This window comes from Esox lucius, chromosome 20, assembly GCF_011004845.1.
Source record: "Esox lucius isolate fEsoLuc1 chromosome 20, fEsoLuc1.pri, whole genome shotgun sequence".
Taxonomy (NCBI): domain Eukaryota; kingdom Metazoa; phylum Chordata; class Actinopteri; order Esociformes; family Esocidae; genus Esox; species Esox lucius.
In genome coordinates this window covers 5006426-5026766 of record NC_047588.1, presented here as the reverse complement: position 1 = coordinate 5026766, position 20341 = coordinate 5006426, and the positions used below count along the sequence as shown (strand labels likewise).

Here is a 20341-nt window from a genome sequence, read left to right as displayed (position 1 = left end):
CATGAATGGTCAAGAATTTCTCTAGCAAACATGGGCTCAGGTCGTGCCATGCAACAGACATTGTTAGCAATATGATGTTGACAGAGTAGGCTACTACAATGCCACAAGACGGCAACAAAATGGCCACAGCGAGGTCAAAAGTACAGAACTAGAAATGCAGCTTGCCTAGCCAATTATAGATTCTGATTCACAGAACATGTTTGGAGTATGACTGGGAGTTTTGCTGCGATGAGTGAGCAAAAAGACTGGAACGGTGTGTTTGTCTGACTTTGGGTAAATGAGATGGAAGGAGGGTGCTTCGCCTTTTTTAATCTGAGCTTCAACCGGCTTGACCTACACCCTGCTTATTTTTTCGCACAATACCAAACTAGACAATTTTAGGTTTTGCTCTTCGCCCTGTTAAGGTGAAAAGTGTGCTACACCTAGAAATGACTTTCTGATCAAGGTTTATTGATAATTATGTATTGCTATAGCCTGCTGCTTTTGTCTGAGTACTCTGTAGGGCTGGGCAATATCTGCACTTGCACGCGTCCCAACAACCTTTCCAAGCATTGTTGGTTGATCGTAACCCTCTTCATGGAATGGGCCTATGATCTAGGTGCATGTAGGGGTAAATTGGCAGGAATCATGTTACATGGGTTATTAATGCAGTAAAATATCTTTGTTCAATCAATGCTATGCATAGAGATTTTCTTTTACTATTTAAAAAAATATATGAAAGTATTTTAATATTACTAAGGAAATCAAAATGTTTTCGTATGACAATTGGAAGAGTTAGATTCTTTATTAATGAAATTTTGTATGATGTTGAAAATTAGATAATGGCTGATAGGGAATTATTTTGCTATCTAATGCATGTACTGCAGTTCTGGATGTTAATAAACTGTTCATCGATAACAAATAAACTTGAATAGGCTAACTTGTAATAGTAATATTGCCAGCAATAGAAATAGCCAAGCCAATTGTTAGTTTTTGCTTTAGTTTTTTTGTTTGCCAAGAAGTGATTTTCAGCTGTTTTATAGTCTCTTTATTTTGAGACTGTCTGGCAATTGTTTTTCTCAAAAGATAATTATTTGCAAAAGAATACTTTTTATAACGGAATTTCATTAGCCCAATAGATTTCGGGATTCTTAAAGTTGTGCGCTGGTGGAATTGAGCTGCGTGGGTCAGGTTCTAATATAATAAAACATTGTTTTTGTGATGTCGTCTAGATAAACGGCTGTTGTCCCATCTCCAAGCCCTACATGCCTGCCAGATAAATCTTCACCAGCTCAGGGTTGAAGCTATGAATTTGATTTACAGCTGGCTTGTGAGATCACAGTTCTTGGTTTCAATAGATTGCATTAATTGCTTCTTTAATCAAGTATGATGAGCCTTTTATCATGCAGTAGTTGTATATGGCTCTGTAGTTTGTCCTTAAATTTACCCCCCACCCCAAACATTAACGGTATGGGCATAGGGATGGCACCCAACCCAACACACAACCTTACCTCCCCCGAGACCCATACTTAAACCCTGTCCGGGGGGTGCCATCAGGACGGTCATCAAACAAAATGGGATCCTAGAATCTGATTTGATCCTAGAATCGCTTGTGAATATTTCCTTCCTGTCCCTCTACCCAGTGAGGATAGTCCGGCTTTGACCCGAGTCACAAACGTCATGGCCATAATCTACTACCAAATAACTACTCAAGTCTTGTGAGAAAGCCTCAACTGAACCCTTCAATAGGTGATTGCTAATGCATGACGTCTGATCAGGTCTGACGGGCTATTGTCTGTGTTCCAGTTCCGTCAGGAGTACCTGGATACTCTGTACAGATACGCCAAGTTCCAGTACGAGTGTGGAAACTACTCTGGGGCTGCTGAGTACCTGTACTTCTTCCGTGTTCTGGTAAGTCTCGTTTGTTTCAGGGTACTCTTAGGAAATACAAGTGGTATTGAATGTGGACATTATTTGTATTTTTTTTTACAGCAGTAAATATCCTAAGTTGGTACATAGATTTTGAGTTAATGATTTAGTTAAAGGCAAACGGTGTGAAAATGACTGAAGCTTCACAGAATCTGCTTCTGTTTTGTTCCTTAACCACTGTCATAATTTGTAAAAAGAAAAGTTATATCATTGGACAGCCCCGAACGCTATAAATTACAAGCAGTCGGCTGTACCTCCACTTAGGATTTTTTTGAGTAAGTGTTCCTGTTGGCTGACCCAACAGGAACAGGTTTTATGAAAAATGAAATGTCCGACTTCACTGCTTGTTTGGACAGAGGTCTTTCATCTTTTAAAGGGCCCGCATGTAAGGAAAACACCCTATCAGTAATTGCATGTGGAAAGCTGATGTCATTCTCTTCATTCCCTCCCCTCCCTCCATGAGTTTTAATAGTATAATGTTCAAGGACGTGTTACTTTTTTTTCTTCATGGGGCCAAGTGTTAAATAGCAGTCTTCATAATCTGTCTTCAGTCCTCTTGCTGGGCAGACTGCAGTGGACTTACTGATTTTAGAAGATGTGGCCAGATATTTCCTTGTCATGCTTGAGTGCTTATATGGGTTATCTAACATGTTCTGGTGGGTTTTGGGAAAATGACCTACATAACCAAGGGGAGTCTATAGGCTGGCGTTTAAAACAAAGCAGCCAACCACTCTGCCTATACATTTACAAAGTCAACTAATTTGAATGGTTTTCACCTCGGTTTCTCTGAAAGTACTGCCACAGACTTCTTGAACCTATACACACTGAGCGCACTTTCTGTTGTTTTAGCTAACGAGAGAGGCCGAGGGCCATGGAAGGCTTGGATTAAATAAGGGGAAATAATTTAGAAATACCAGAATCAGTTTTCTGGGGAAGATGATTACAGCTCATTGAGCGTACTGGCAGTATCCTTGTTAAACATACGTCCTTCTCCTTTCCTCTAATCAAAGGGCTAATTGCTTTGGCTCTGGCTTTTCTCCCACTGCACTCAAATGAGTGAGACCAAGATAGGCCCAGACACAGCAGGATTCCATATGAGTGAGACCAGTACAGGCCCAGACACAGCAGGATTCCATATGAGTGAGACCAGTACAGGCCCAGACACGGCAGGAATCCATATGAGTGAGACCAATGCAGGCCCAGACACGGCAGGAATCCATATGAGTGAGACCAATGCAGGCACAGACACGGCAGGAATCCATATGAGTGAGACCAATACAGGCACAGACACGGCAGGAATCCATATGAGTGAGACCAATACAGGCACAGACACGGCAGGAATCCATATGAGTGAGACCAATACAGGCACAGACACGGCAGGAATCCATATGAGTGAGACCAATACAGGCACAGACACGGCAGGAATCCATATGAGTGAGGCCAACACAGGCACAGACACGGCAGGAATCCATATGAGTGAGACCAACACAGGCACAGACACGGCAGGAATCCATATGAGTGAGACCAATACAGGCCCAGACACGGCAGGAATCCATATGAGTGAGACCAACACAGGCACAGACACGGCAGGAATCAAAATGCATTGTGGTCTGTGGATGAGTATATTAGGTTGAAATATATGGGTTTGCTGACATTGGCCTTTTCTGTTGCATTTGTGTTTTTGATAGACCCCTTACATATACAGTAAGGGAAAACATTACTTGATCCCCTGGTTTTGTACGTTTGCCCACTGACAAATAAATGATCAGTCTATAATTTTAGTGGTAGGTTTATTTGAACAGTGAGAGACAGAATAACAACAAAATCCAGGAAAACCCATGTCAAAAGTGTTATAAATTGATTTTGCATTTTAATGTGTGAAATAACTGTTCAACCCCTCTGCAAAACATGACTTAGTACTTGGTGGCAAAACCCTTGTTGGCAATCACAGAGGTCAGACGTTTCTTGTAGTTGGCCACCAGGTTTGCACACATCTCAGGAGGGATTTTGTCCCACTCCTCTTTGCAGATCTTATCCAAGTCATTAAGGTTTTGAGGCTGACGTTTGGCAACTCAAACCTTCAGCTCCCTCCACAGAGTTTATATGGGATTGGCAAGGCCACTCCAGGACCTTAATGTGCTTCTTCTTGAGCCACTCCTTTGTTGCCTTGGCTGTGTGTTATTTGTCATTGTCATGCTGGAATACCCATCCACAATCCATTTTCAATGCCCTGGCTTAGGGGAGGGAGGTCCTCACCCAATATTTGACGGTACATGGACCTGTTCATTGTCCCTTTGATTCAGTGAAATTGTCCTGTCCCCTTAACAGAAAAACACCCCCAAAGCATAATGTTTCCACCTCCATGTTTGACGGTGGGGATGGTGTTCATGGGGTCATAGGCAGCATTCCTCCTCCTCCAAACACGGCGAGTTGAGTTGATGCCAAAGAGCTTTATTTTGGTCTCATCTGATCACAACACTTTCACCCAGTTCTCCTCTGAATCATTCAGATGTTCATTGACAAACTTCTGACAGGCCTGTACAGGTGGTTTGTTGAGCAGGGGGATTGCGGGTGCTGCAGGATTTCAGTCCTTCACGGCGTAGTGTGTTTCCAATTGTTTTCTTGGTGAATATGGTCCCAGCTTCCTTGAGATCATTGACAAGATCCTCCCGTGTAGTTCTGGGCTAATTCCTCACCATTCTCAGTATCATTGCAACTCCATGGGGTGAGATCTTGCATGGAACCCCAGGCCGAGGCAAATTGATAGTTATTTTGTGTTTTTTCCATTTGTGAATAATCACACTGTTATCAACTTCTCACCAAGCTACTTTGCGATGGTCTTGTAGCCCTTTCCAGCCTTGTGTAGGTCTACAATCTTCTTCCTGACATCCTTGGACAGCGCTTTGGTCTTGGCCATGGTGGGGAGTTTGGAATCTGATTTTATTGCTTCTGTGGACAAGTGTCTTTTATACAGGTAACCAGCTGAGATTAGGAGCACTCCCTTTGAGTGTACAGTACAACAAAATGCAGTTTGCGACAATGTATAGACAATTTATAAAATTGTAGAGATTAATAAAATGGAGAGAAAATTAAGCAAGAAACCGGGCAAGCCTAGTTCAGCCGGCCCACTATAGAAAATGTTGCCACCTCGAGTTTCGAGCCCAGGTTGACCAAGTGAAAGGTTGTGTCGTTAACCACTACACTAAGTTGAAACTGAGAAATGTTATTGCTTCTTGAAAAATATGCCAGCAACACATTTCAATAACCAATTCCGGATGAGCGGATGAAGATGAGATGAGTCGTTTCAATAAAGCTGGAACGGGTAGCAAGATTGTTAAAGCTGTGTAATAAAATAAAAAAACTTAGTTGAACATCCTCAATGAATTAGGTTCTTTGGCAACAGATGATAAACATGATTGAGTATAAAAAGAGCATCTAAAAGAGGAGTCTTTTAGAAGTAAAGATGGGGTTGTGTTCACCACTCTGAAAAACTGCGCAGGGAAATATTGCAAAAGAATGTAGACTATTTGAAAATATTTCTTAATGTAAAATTGCAAATTGTTAGGGGATCTTATTATCTACGGTACATAGTATAATTAGAAGATTCAGAGAATCCGGAGAAATCACTGTACGCGAGGGACAAGGCTGAAAACCAACATTGGATAGCTGCTGCCTTCTCTGGGCCCAAGCTCATTTAAGATGGACTGAGGCAAAGTGAAAAACTGTCCTGTGGTCTGACAAATCAAAATTTGAAATTATTTTTGGAAATCATGGACGCTGCGTCTTCCGGGCAAAAGAGGAGAGGGATTATCTGGCTTGGTATCAGCGCACAGTTCATAAACCAGCATCCGTGATGATCTGGAGGTGCATTAGTGCACATGGCCTGGGTGACTTGCACATCTGTGAAGGCACCATAAATGCTGAACTATACGTACAGGTTTTGGAGCAACATCTGCTGCCATCTAGACAGTTTTTTTTTCATGGAATGCCTTGCTTATTTCATTATGACAATGCCAAACCACAATCTGCACATATTACAACAGCATGGCTCCATAGTAAGAGTCTGGGTGCTCAACTTGCCTGTCTGCAGTCCAGACCTGTCACCCATTGAAAACATTGGCGCATTGTGAAATGAAAAATACAGAAAAGGATACCCCAAAATGTTGAGCAGCTGCAATCCTATATCAAGCAAGAATGGGAAAACATTTCACTTTCAAAACTACAGCAATTGATTTCCTCAATTCCCAAATGCTGTATTGTTAAAAGAGGTGATGCAACACGGTGGTAAACATGCCCCTGTCCCTACTTTGTTGAAGCATGATGCTGGCATCGAATTTAAAATGAGCATGTTTTTTCCCCCAAAAACAGTTAGTTCCAACATATGTTGTCTTTGTACTATTTTCAATTAAATATAGGGGTAAATGATTTGCACATCGCATTCTGTTTTTATTTGCATTTTACACAGCGTCCCAACTGGGTTGTAGATGCTCTTTTAAAGAGGGTAGGGGTTTGAAGAATGGGGAGGGACTGGGAGCTGTTCTTCCGTTTTTAAACAGGATGGCCAAGAGACCAAAAGTAACATAGAACTCCGATGTAGGATTTGACCATTGCCTGAACTTGCAGAAGGGCAGTTCGTCTCACTGCTCTGTTGATAAGCACCGTAGTCTTAAGGCCACCATAAATTTTTTAGTTAGCCGTTAACTTCTCACTTTCTGGCCGCAGTTGTATTTCCTGTTGATTGAACAAATGTGCGTATGTTACAGGTAGGGTGGAGGCTGTTAAATGGAAATTCTCTTGATTCAGAATCTGTCTCTTGTTAGCTCTCTTGACAAGCGCAGGTGATGAGCCTGTGGCCACGTGTGCTGCATTGTAGCCTGTAGAGCAGGACTAGGCAACTAGATGGAGCCGCGGGTTGAGTTGTGACAGCGGGTGGTCGGGGGCAGGAACATCAGTAAAATAACTGTGCAGTGTGAATAACTGCAACTAACCCCAATCAACAATTGTTTTCTGTTTCTAACAACAAGTTTTTAAGTGAGAATACTAGGTGAGCAAACACCTTTTCTGGTCAGAGAATTCACCTTTGTTACCCAATGCCAGTGTTTACAAAGTTAATCTTTACCATCAGTGTCCTGTAATTCCTTTAACCAAACAAGCGCATCCAGTGTTTTCCAAGTCTTGTTTTTATTTTATTTTGTCTGTCCTTTTTGAGCTCTGTGGTACAGCAAAGAATTCTGCCAAAGCCAGTCTCAAAAGAGTGAAATCAGCATTTTGCCTATTCTTCAAAATGGTAGACACGACCAACTTAGGTTTCTCATTTTAATTGACATTTGATACTCTCTCATTCAGCCTCTGTTTCTGGATGTCTGTGACTAGTCATGCACATTGGTGATGCTGGTGGACTGTCCTCTTCTGAAAACGAGCCGGGCAGCGACTCTGAGCCATGAGACTAGTGCATGTAAACGGCCTCTTAACCCAAAGCAGATGGGCTCTTCATTTAATTGATTTTGTCAGTTATGCACTCACGTCGAGGTAAGCTAGCGAGAGACTTTGAAGGCAAGGCTATGGCTTCTCTTAATTTAACATGTGCAAAACGTGCTTCCAAATAATCTTCTTTAAAAGCTGGCAGTGGACACACACACACACACACACACACACACACACACACACACACACACACACACACACGTTTACAGCTTTGCAGCTTAGTCTAAATAAACCCAAATTGCTGCTTTTTTTTTATTCCAGTGTTGATATGACTCAAATCATTAGCCCCTCATTTTAGATTCCAGCCAGAACTGGCAATGTAACCAGATACCTGCTGCCTGCCCTTGACAATGCTGAGACTCTCTGCAAAGGGAAAAAAACTGCTTAAAAATGTCTCAGCAATGGGAGTCTTTATACTAAATACAAGCCCCCCTCCCCCTATTTTTTTTCTCTGGTCAGTTGTGGACCTCACATCTCAGACGGTCCCTGTAAGGGAGAGGTGAGGCACCATAAGTCATTGAACGTGGGAAAGCTGGTCAGTTAAACGGAGGAAGCCAGGCTTGCAAAATCCAAGCCTCAGGTCCTGTTACAGTGTGGCCTAGCGCGAAAAGAGCAACTTATTCATATCATCAGCTAATGCAGGTATTGGATGTTGAGAATAAAGATTGAGTGTCCCGACGGCTCTCCAGCACAGTACATTTATTGTTGCTGGTCAGTCAGCGAAAATGTGCCCCATTTCGCCAACTGATGGAAACTAGGTAACTGCTGGAAAAACCCAGGTATTGAAATTATTCTTGCGTGGCCACCGGTGAATGCCAAGCACTGTTTATAAAGCTGCCATAATGACATGGAGGTCAGCCAAACGTAGCAGGCAGGAACTTGCAAAGCTGACAAAGAAACGGGTTGGGGGGACGACAAACAAAACACTTCACGAGATGAAACACCAAACTTTATATTGGCTCTGCGATTCTTTCCCTATTAATAAGATATAATGCAGATCTAATCTTTAAAAGTAATTGAAAGCGATCCACATTGTTTTATGATCAGAACCTGTGAGTGGAAGGGTATGTCCCTGCCCATTCTGTTTCACTGTAGAACACTTATTGCCTGCCTCCTTTCTTTCAATATTGTTTCATTGTTCTGGTGATATGCGGAAACAAATATTTGCCATTCTTGATAAGAGATCCTAACTAAAACTAACTAAAAAAGAATTGTATTTCTAGGGTAATTGGATTTCCTTCTCCAGCATTGGCTCTGTCATGTCTCAGTTCACCCTGCCGATTGTCTGGAGGGGAAGAAAGAGGGCGAGTGGTTTGCGTCTGGGTTTCTGTGGCCGTGCAGCAGACACCCACCCTCACTTCCCAGTTGACTCATGTCACTGTCTGCTGGTGTTTGGTGTTATCATGAGCTACTGTGGGCGGAGGTTCCCATGTGCTATAGGGTGGAGCCTAGGTCCCAAACAACATCCATTTCACCAGTGATTACCATCCTCAGATTCAGAGCACTTTAAAAGCTGCATTTGTTTAGCTGACCATCACTGTATTGAAGGCCTCATTAACAAGAATACTCTATCATACTCTTATTGTTCACCTGTTTAATTTAAATGTGCACTGCATTCACATGGCCACCCACCGAATTCTGCCATTGAATTTGCTCGAATTGGCTAAGTGTAGTGATTACAAACAAGTGCAAAATGTTGTTTTCCGTTCTCCTGGTGGAGATGCACCGCTCATGTGCCCCATGTAGCCAGAACAAATCTTACCACGTTCTGGGTATTAAAGACTTTATCCAGTGTGTACCATGTAAAGCACAGCACAATGACATAGTGATACATTTACCAGGTGAAATAACCTTTTCCAATTATAATGTCCTGTTGACTTACATATTCAGGGTGTTCCACAGGTTGCCTAGCGGATTACATAAAGGCTACTGTACTTTGACCACTGATGTATTATACATGCTGGCTAGGCTAATTTTGGGATTATCCAGTTACCAGAAATGCCAGCGTTTGGTCCGAATGCGGTTTAGTAAATACATTCTTCTGCCCGTGTTGAATGTGTTTCTCCAAGATGTATATCACCATGTAAGATCACTTCCAGAGCAGTTGTTTTGTGTAAGGTAAAGTTAGATAGCTGGAGGTAGCCAGTTGACTGGGATGTTTTCTGAACATACCAAGTGGGGGAAGGATTGGGCCAACGCAGAAAATACCGCTCCAGTTATTAAAGGACGAGGAAACATTTTGACACCTTGTATATTCATTGAAACATTTTGATAATGGGAACAAAGACATCCGATGTTTCTGGAATGCCCCAAAGCTAAAATTCTTTGCAGATACTGATTGCCAAAATGTATTTACCACTATCAGCTGATATTGATGGGGATGTTTTGTTATTTCTGTACCTGTGCCCTAGCATGAATTAAATAGTGTTGTTTCCGATGATGCTTCTTATTTCAACATAAATCCTTAAATTATTTTCAAAATATTTTAATAATGGGAGTCTTTCCACGCATGTAAAATATACAGTTAAGACAAGAAATGTATTGTCATTTATACATTCAAGTTACAGTTAAATAATTAATATGGGGTTAAAGTGCTATTTCTCAGCTTTAATTCAAGGGTATTTACAAGGAACCAGCTGTAATTGGGCAGTTGACTCAAAAGCTGTTTTATGGACAGGTGTGGGCTATTCCTTTATTTCTTCAATTTAGCAGATGAAAGGTCTGGAGGTGATTCCAGTTGTGGCATTTGCATTTGGAAGCTGTTGATGTGAATCCTGAACTTGTGGTGAAAGGAGATCTCAATGCCAGTGGAAGGCTGTAAAAGAAATCCTCACAGACAGCAGGAACATTAGGAGTGGCCAAATCAACAGTTTGGTACATTCTGAGAAAATAAAGAACACTCCGGTGAACTCTGCAACACAAAGCCTGGATGTCCACAGAAGGCAACTGGTGGATGGTTGTAGGATCTTTTCCATGACGAAGAAAAAACTCTTCGCAATATACAGCCAAGTGAAGAACACTCCAGGATGTGGGCATATCAATATCCAAGTCTACCTTAAAGAGAATTAATGAGCGCAAATAGAGGTCACCACAAGGTGCCATTCATAAGCCTCAGGAATAGAAAGGCCAGATTTTGCCAAAAAAGATATCACAGTTCTGGAACAGCATTCTTTGGACAGGTGCTACTAAGATCAACCTGTACCAGAATGATGGTAAGAAAAAAGTATGGAGAAGGTGTGGAATGGCTCATGAGCCGACACATATCACATCTTTTGTCAAACTCTGTGGTGGCAGTGTGATGGAATGGGCCTGCGTGGTTTCCAGTGGCCCTGGGTCAATAATGTTTGCTGATGATATGACAGAAGACAGAAACAGCTGGATGAATTCTGAAGTGTGCAGGGGTATATTGTCTGCTCAGATTCAGTCAAATTCATTGCAGTTGATTGGATGGTGCTTCACTTGACAGATTGACAAAGACCCAAAACACTGTGAAAGCAACCCAGGAGTTTAAGGCAAGAAGTGGAATATTCTGCAATGGCGATGTCAGTCACCTGATCTCAACCCTACCGAGCATGCATTTCACTTGCTGTTGAATAAACTTAAGGCAGAAAGACCCAGGAACAAACAACTGAAGACAGCTGCAGTAAAGCCTCACAAAGGAGGAACCCCAGCTTTTGGTGATTTCCATGCATTTCAGTGTTCAAGCAGTCATTGTCTGCAAAGGTTTCTTAACAAGTATTAAACATGAACATTTTATTAATGCTTGTGTTCATTTGTTCAATTATATTTGAGCCCCTGAAATAAGGGGTCTGTGTATGAAAATGGTGGCAATTCCTAAATGTTTCATATGATATTTTTGTTCAACCCCATGAATTATATCTGAAAGTCTGCACTTCAGTTGCATCGCGGTTGTTTCATTTCAATTACATTGTGGTGGTGTACTGAGACAAAATTACGAAAATTGTTTGTGTCCAAATATTTCCAGACCTTTCTCTATATATGGTAAATACACATTTCCTTTCTGTAGTTGTATATTACACAATGCCTCGGTATAAATTTACCAAACAAGGTATTTAATCTTACCAGCCACTCATTCTTGCAGCCAGCCCCCTACCATTTACACCATAAAATGTTAAACGAATGAGTTAGCTGTGTAAGGATTTGAAGAAAATAAGTATTTCTAGTAAAAAGCTATGTGGTATATTGCTAAGAACCTTGTGACGTCACCTGCGTGTAGTAAAAATTCAACATATCGGGAATGTCTGGCGGTGCCATGATAACGGAGAGAACCGCACTTGCGTCCGTCGGTCTGCTGCAATTCACTTCAATGTTTCCCAATACTGGTCCTTGGGCCCCAGAGGGGTGCATGTTTTTGTTCTTGCCCTAGCCCTCACGCACCTGATTCAGATTACACATGATGATAGGTTGATTACATCAGTCAAGTGTGTAAGTGGTAGGGCAATGTTTGAATCAGGTGTGTGAGTGCTAGGGCAAAAACAAAACATGCACCCCTTTGGGTCACAAAGACTATGATTGGGAAACACTGCGCTAGCTGACTAGAATCTGACTCTCCTCTTGTAATTTGATGCTGTCACTAGTAAAAACAGACAATGGCTTCAGGAGATGTTCAGGTGTAAAGTATCCTGTGTTGGAAAATCTGCTTTCGTATCAACCTCTGTAAACTAAGGTACTCTACATTGTTGCTCTGTGTTCTCTTCCTCCCCCGTACTGAAGACCATGCCCCTTCTGAAGTTGCTCTTGTGGCTGCTCTGCATAGTGTGCTAGATTCGTTGGCTGGGTACGAAGACAGTGTGCTCTGTGTGTCTCAAGTCGCACATGAATATAATCACACTAGGAGCTCTATAACCTCAACCGATTATGTATATAACCAGAAAATGCAATTATATTGTCTAATGAGAAGTATATTTTACACGGGATTGATCAGTACAAACATGGAGGCTTTGCATAATGAAAGAGAACAGATTTTTTTCCCCCTCCAAACATTTTTTTCTTTCTAGTCCTTCAGTTGACGTTCATGTCTGGTTACTCAGAGGTCTCTGTCTCTGGAAGGCACATTTTAAGAACCTAAAATCATTTTCACTAATTTCACCTCCTCCCATACCTTTGAACTGTTTAAATTGTGGGATGGTCTGAAATCCACTTTTGAACTTAATACTATAACCCTATCTGCAAATGTTGATTAAAATGAATAGCAATAGACTTCTAAGTTATCGGATACTCAGTCTCACTGTTAAAGGCTTGTGAGGTGTTCAGACGGTCCCACAAAATCTGCAAGAACATAATTATATAGGCTGCATGTAGCCTGTGGGAGGACCGTCAACATTCTGTTCATTACATTTGAGTAATGGCTGATGCAACGGGACAAGTATTTTTTGTTCAGGCATTATACAAATCAGTGTTTATTGCGATCAAAACATGAGAGCGTAACTTCACTGATAAAACATGTGAAAAACAAACTTAATGTCTACCAGTAAATATTTGCTTATTTTGTTTCTTGGTTACTGTGGAATAAATGGCTCTATAAATGTTGGTATTCATTACTTAGATGTGGTGATTTTGTGGCCATTATGTTGTGATTGGGTGTCCAGAATCTGTCCTGAAGACATCCAACTGTCCTGTATATCAGGGACTAATTAGCATGTAATTTAAGCCGCTATTGTCTTATGATTTGTGATATGTATTGTTTTGCTTTGACTGTTTGAGAATGCACATTCCTTTACTAAACCTGCATGTTCCGTCATGATGAAATTCACCAATAATCCTGTTTGAATTTTTATCATAAAGTCAGCCATCCAAACAACATGTATTATTTTGCTATATTTACCTGACATGGAGTAAATTGTCCGGACTTCTGTTAGTGACTCCAAGTTTGACCATATAGCATTGTTGATCAAAGATCTCAGACGTTGTACAACACCACCTGAGGTGGGAGGGGCGTACATACTTTCCCTTCAGAAAAGGGTAGAAGACCAGAGGGTTTTCAGAGAGCAGGGATTGTCCTGCTCATACTTAAATGGGTGTTTTTTCCCTCTTAAGAGGCCTACCATGCCCTCCCTCTCCTCCCCAGTCACTGCCTGTGGATGTCTCCAGTGTTATGTGCAATTGCAATTTATTGTACTGATAAGTTAAACATTCAGCCAAGAACTCAAATGAAATTGAAGGAAGTGAAGTCATTTTAAGGCTTTGATCATATTCTGGTCCAGAATTGCCTACCAAGGCTTTTCCAACCATAATTTCCCCCTGTGAGAGAGAATCTGATCTATGGCCATGACAATATCAAAGACAATTTGAAAAATAAGCCTTTGCCCTATTTAAAAATGTTTACCATATAAGCAATTGCCGATTGAAATAAGCAAAGTGTTATTGGCTGTGCCTTTCAAATAAAATGTATACAATTAATAGGTTAGCGAGTAAAATTTAATGTTACCTAACTTTCCCTATGGACACATTTATGGCAAACTCAAGGACTGCTTAATCAATGAGCTGGGAATCACAAGAATCCTACAAAATGCATGCTGGGCCAGACGTGCCCTAACTTCTGGTCTAACTTGGGCCCTCTCTGCTCACATACTCTGCCAGGTAAGAAGAGTTAGGTCAAATAACCAATTTTGTTAAAACAGAAAGATCAAAGCTGAAATGCTCTAGGCCTGTCTTGGAGATGTGCCCATTAAGAGTTACCACAATAAGATTACATTACTAATGAAACGCTGTAGCTCTGTCACTTTGTATAGATGTGCTCACATATCCTTCAAATGTGCTCATAGTCACCCTGTTAATCTCAAAGGAGCGCAAAACATTATATTTTGCAGTTGAGCAGATTCCGCATCGGTGTGCAGCAAATTACGTTTTTTGCTGTCTTTCATGATCCATTTTTCTTTTTGCCAAGGCCCATTCCCTACAGATGGTATTATATGTTTATCCAATCAAATCCAAGTATCTCCTGAACCAATGAGGACCCAAGCGCTGTCAGGGGCCTCTCATTCACTGACTTTCCCTGACCGTTCGGGTGTGTGAAAACAACACACGTTGTTCAGAGGCATTTATCAGGATTAAATCTGCCATGGCCTGCTCAGCTGGCAGGTGTATTCCGGTTGGCTGCTGTCTGAGACATGATGCCTTGTTTTACATGTACTAATGAGTTTGTCCTGCTGCCTTTTACCAGGTCCCGGCCACCGACAGGAACGCCTTGAACTCCCTGTGGGGGAAGCTAGCCTCTGAGATCCTCATGCAAAACTGGGAGGCTGCGATGGAGGACCTCACCCGCCTGAGGGAGACTATCGATAACAACGTAAATGCTGCAATCTCTCAATTTGACATTGCACTTGAATTCCCTTACATAGAACCCCCCCCCCCCCCCCCATTGACTGTTTTGTGGCTTGATAGATTTCCATATCTGGTAAAGTTGAAGTGGTGGGGGCTTTTTCTTGGAAGGGAATTTTGTTTTGTTTTCTCCCGTCTAGAGACCTCAAGTTCATGAAAGTTTTTTTTGGACTTTTAAATTCCTTCATGGCATACTTGTATTGCAACCTCCGATAGTCCTGTCTTTTTGTGTTCCTGTCCAGTCGGTCAGCTCCCCTCTTCAGTCCCTTCAGCAGAGGACGTGGCTGATCCACTGGTCACTCTTTGTGTTTTTCAACCACCCCAAAGGCAGAGACAACATCATTGAGCTTTTCCTGTATCAGCCTCAGTAAGTACACTCCCTCCAACACACCGTCCAATTGATCTGTATATTGAAACACTGGCAGCATATGACTAAGACTCATTAACACATTGGCTTGTAGAAGCGGCCTTCTCCACACTCTGAGGCGCCGTGTTTTCACTGATCCACAATAAACTTGAGTAACCTAGGAGGCGATTGTTAAGATGTTGCCCCGTTGGCATCTTCAAGGAGAGGAAGGGAAATTATCTTTAAAGGCGATGCACAGTAAAGGGGCTGAACCTCAGTTGAACCTTTGGACCCCAGGGTTTATACCCAAACAGGTTTCATAAATTCAGCTGGCAGCTGCAGGGGCTTGGTCCTGCTACAAGTGGATAGAATCAGATGCATTCTTTTTAGACTAAAATTAAACCGTTTACTCTTAATAGCATTAGTAAGAAGTCTGAATCACCCCCCCCCCCCCCCCCAAGTGGTTTCATTTATTGTGTGGTCTGTTTACTCTTTTCTTTGAGTTAGTCCATGTGTATAACAGATCAGATACCGATAGCCTATACTGTTTGAAATTTGCACACTACTACTTATAACCCCCCATATTCTGATAGGTGGTTTGTGTAATTGAACAGAGGATTGTAGTCAACTGAATGTATGACAGGCCACCACAACATAGCAGATTAGGATGTCTGGTTCTCTCTTAGTTTTTTTAAATTTTATTGCAGATGATAAAGCCTCCACAATAATTAGTCATGAAAAGCTCACCCAAACATCTGTGTGAACAAACTTCAGGGAGTTCTGTATGCTTTGCAGTTTCAGGAGTCAAGAAACCACTTCTGCTGTGAGGCTTGGCCTCCTTCCCTCATCCCTTGACCATTACTTCCTTTGGCTAAAGTTGGTAACCAGTTGCTGGGCCTTAGTTTGTGGTTTGACCTCATTTACCTGTGCAGTCAGCGAAAGTTGTGCCAGAACTTCCTTGTGTGTTAATTCTAATCTCTGTATTCAAGGGCATTCACTGTGAGAATATTGTTATTTTAGTCTGTCAGTTAACATACCAACAAGATAATAAAGGCGGACATCAATGACCTTCAATAATACACATCTGCAATCATGTTACTCGAAAGGGCATTATAAGTATTACACTGAAATGGCAGTAAAGGCAGGTAAACAATATGCTAAAGGTAAAGCACTCACTTTAGTGAGGCGTTATGGATTGTTCTGGAATGATGACTGCTGGACAATGAATTGTTAGGTCTGATGAACGTGGTGGTTGCCATAATATAATTAGCTAGTGACCCCAGTTCAGTTTTGCTGGCAGGTTATTTGGCAGCTATTTAGGGCACTTTCCACTTGATATTTAAGTAGATATAGTTCATTGAATAATTCACAACGACACCATAATAATGGTAATTTAGGCCACATTAAATAATACCTGACATTTTTTTCCACACTATTTTTCTGTAATTTCTAATTTTGGTTTTGTCATTTGAAGGCTAGGATTTATTTATATGCAAAAATACTGTGTACCACAAGCAAAACAAGCTACTGACATTGCTTTGACACCCTTTGCATTGATCAGAAATTCAACTAATGATACATGCGAGAAGACTCTTATCTGTGTAATAAAAAGTTAATGATCATTCCTTCAAATGCAGATAATTTGATCCATTGTTTGCAGTCAAACTGTAGCCAGTTAGGGATTTATATCTAATGTGAGGCTGCAGTTAAAACAACCCTAATGCTAGAACCATCTTCTAGTTAAAAATACAATATTGGATCGAAGTGTTTTTGAATGTTAGATAAATATTTTTAATATTTGGCTAGATGGAGAACAGCATGTTCATCATTGGACTGTGTTATCTTGACTGCTTGGTCACTGACATTCTGGCTGCTCTGTTCAAGTAGCTTATTTGAAATTCCCGGCCTCACTGGAATAGCTACGATGAGGGTTTGATCATGTCAGCTGTTTAATATGTAGTATGTGAGCTCGGAAATAAATAGGGCACCTAAATTCGGAGTGGGATTTTAATTTCCAAGCAGAGTTTTTCTTTAGACTTGTGTCAGGGATAGATAATCTGCTCTCACCTAAATACTACTGCATGTGTTATTAGTTTGATCAAAAAGAGTAATAAAACTCTCAGTAACGGAGTAACCTTTTGCCTGTCCCTGTAACTTTATCACCGTCAGACTGGCATAGCAACTGAACAGAGGGCGATATGAAACTACCAGGTTCTTGGCTCAATTCCTTGAATGCGTCCCCCTCCTAAAATACAGCAACAATGTTTGCCTCAAGCTCCAAAATGATTTGGTCCCCGAAGTGGGGTCGGGTGAATGTTACAACTTGTATTTTTTTTTTTACCAGTCCCAGATATGACTCATGCAGTATGACTTGCTATTGGAGACCCCTGGAGAGGGAGAGTAGGTGTAAGTTAATCGGGAACACTGCACAGAGTGTTGTGATCTTACACAGAGTCAGATGAGTACAAAGCAAGAGGAGGCTTCTCTAACTGATTTGCCCACTGCCTGCACTGTTCTTTGCTGTTTGTAGACCCTAACGTCATAAGGGGCTCCTCTTTTCCTTTTTTCAATTGTTTCGTCTATTTAAACCGTTGTTGATGGTGCTTCCTCTTTGCCCTGGACATGTTTCTCTGTCCTAATCTCAATGCCAGCATTGGCAGGAAATCTCTTCTTCCTCTTTTCAAATGTAATTTGTTTGCCGGAGGAGGAGGATTCTATGATTTGGGGACAAGGGTCGATGATCTCTATTCAGATGAGGGGAAAGAGCAGTTCTACAGTCTACTTAATACATTTTTCTATTAAAGTGTTAGTAAATGACCTGAAGCACTGTCTGTTGAGTAAGAATGGTTGTCTGAGGTTTTAATCGGCCTTTGACAAGGCCCACATCCGTGCTCAGCCCTTAGTCAGTTGACCTGTGTCTGAGAAACAAGGACCTGGTGGATTGGGTTTCAGCTACTGGGCAGGTCCTGGACTCAGTGATCTGTGTCGGCTGCAGAGTCCAGGTTTCCTTCCTCATACAAGGGGTGAAAAGGAGTTCTTAAAATCTGTGCCATGCAGAGTGTTCTGTCACCAGGGTATTTGGTTGAAAATGTCAAAACATAAATAGAAAAATATAGTCTATTTGCTTACATCCATGCATTAAAGTCTCTAAGTTAACTATGCCTAGCCCTCACTAAAGGTACCGTGTTGTTGTTGTTTTGCTGGGTACTTTTTTCTGTCCTTTCCAGTTAAGAACCCTGATTATTTGTTATGTTTATGACCTTATTCAACCTTGATTTTAGGTACCTCAACGCTATTCAGACTATGTGCCCCCACATCCTGCGTTATCTGACTACGGCAGTCATCACAAACAAAGATGTTCGCAAGCGGAGGCAGGTCCTGAAAGACCTGGTCAAGGTCATACAGCAGGTAAAAAAAACATAAAATATGAACGCTTTCCTTACCAGAGTCATTTTGGAATACATTCCCTACTGTGCCCCCCCCCCCATTTCCTGCCCAGTAAAATGTTTAATGCACTGACAGGTGTAGGACTATTTATTTAACACCACAGAGATGGAACATTGAACCTGGGTAACCCATTAATGTATGTGCATTGGCATTTTTACTATCTTCATGTAGTCAACTTAGAGGGACTTGACCTCTTTAGCTGTTCCCTGCTAATGATCCTGTCAGTGTCTTGTCCAACTGATCAGGAGGGATCAGCCAATCATGAAAAGGATGGACACCATCAAAATTGATGGTGCGTCTCTGTGTGGGTTGATATGTCGTAATGGCACAAAGACGAGACCTCATTCCGTCTCTACGGATGTGAACGACTGTTACTGCTCCTGGGAATCTCTATACACATCTGAGGAATTTAAGGCCTTGTCTGATAGGGGTTTACAGTACTTGGTAAGATCAGCGATTTTCAGAGCTCTGGTCCTGGATAGAGAAGTCTTGAACCCATTACATTTGATGAATGGCAGTGGACGGTCTGATTGTAGTGTACTGACTTCTTTGCCATAGCCAACGACAGTAGCTTCTTCAGAGATCAGTGGCTCTGAAATCTAAATAAGCACTGTCTCGGTGGGCTCGGCATAATCACTAAAACATGTGCTCTAGGCTCGTTCTGTCCTCTGGCCATGGGTCTTCTTGGGTCTCTCCCCCATAGCATGGTTTGGAACTGTTTATGGGACTTTTCTGAATCTGTTTTATTCACTGTTTTGTAAGTTCTACTATTTACTTAGCCATAGCCCTCCACTTTGGACTTTTTGATATTTTTTTTGTAAGTAATGGGTTATAGTCAGGCTGCCTTGCTTGTTGAGAATGCGTGCTCTGTACATTACTGAAAAATAAAGACCTAGCACACCCCATGTGCAAGTTACATTTTCTTTTTCCTTTCCAGGAGTCCTATACCTACAAAGATCCCATAACAGAGTTTGTGGAGTGCCTGTATGTGAACTTTGACTTTGACAGCGCTCAGAAGAAGTTGAGGGAGTGCGAGTCGGTAAGTTGCAGCTGTCTGTCTTTTTCTTAGTTTTTCTTATTTCATGCGACATCCCCAAGCTTTTGGATTTGGAACCTTGTCCTGGTCCCCAACCATCTCACAATTAGTTTTTTTGCCAGACCACATAAATGGAGCTGCTCAAGATGAGTGATTGTATCTGAGTGACTGACTAACTACCCGTCGTTAAATAGAGTAGTGGTTAGTGACGCCGTCTGCCACACAGGAGACTGGGTGTCACATTCGACCAGGGACAAAACAAATTAGGATTATTTGAGGATAAACTATGGTTTCACTGGCTACAAGCCATATATAGTAGCTAGCTACATAATTAAAAAGTTTCCATTGAAAAAGAATGAGCCGCCCCTTTCACCGCTTGCTGTCTGTAACCACCTATCACAGTAAACCAAACTAGAACAAACATAGCTTGATTTTTTTAATATACTATGGGTTTACGCCATTGAATTCAGTTTTTCATTAGCGAAGGCAGGGCCGTGTAGTCCGATCTCACAGATGAGCTACTGTAGCTCAAATTGCTGACAAAATTAAGGCTAGTCCTGAGAAAGGTGTCAGAAAACACCTGTTGGGTATGGGGATGCATAACTGCAGACCAGTCAGGGTGACCATGCTGACCCTATCCACTGTTGAAAGTGCCTACAGTGAGCACATGAGCATCAGAACTGGGCCACGGAGCAATAGAAGAAGGTGGCCTGGTCTGATAATCATGTTTCCTTTTACATCACGTGGTTGGCCAGGTCGCATACCTGGAGAACGCATGG

At 41.7% G+C, this 20341-nt stretch overlaps 1 protein-coding gene across 1 annotated transcript in view; it reads left to right on the top strand.

Annotated features, from left to right (window-relative positions):
• eif3ea (eukaryotic translation initiation factor 3, subunit E, a) overlaps window positions 1–20341 on the top strand; it is a 46725-nt gene that overhangs the window by 9535 nt on the left and 16849 nt on the right. The window contains exons 5-9 of the mRNA XM_010905497.4: window positions 1786–1890; window positions 14576–14701; window positions 14976–15100; window positions 18361–18487; window positions 19464–19565. Coding sequence (XP_010903799.2) covers window positions 1786–1890; window positions 14576–14701; window positions 14976–15100; window positions 18361–18487; window positions 19464–19565 — 585 coding nt within the window. The remainder of the gene's footprint in view (window positions 1–1785; window positions 1891–14575; window positions 14702–14975; window positions 15101–18360; window positions 18488–19463; window positions 19566–20341) is intronic.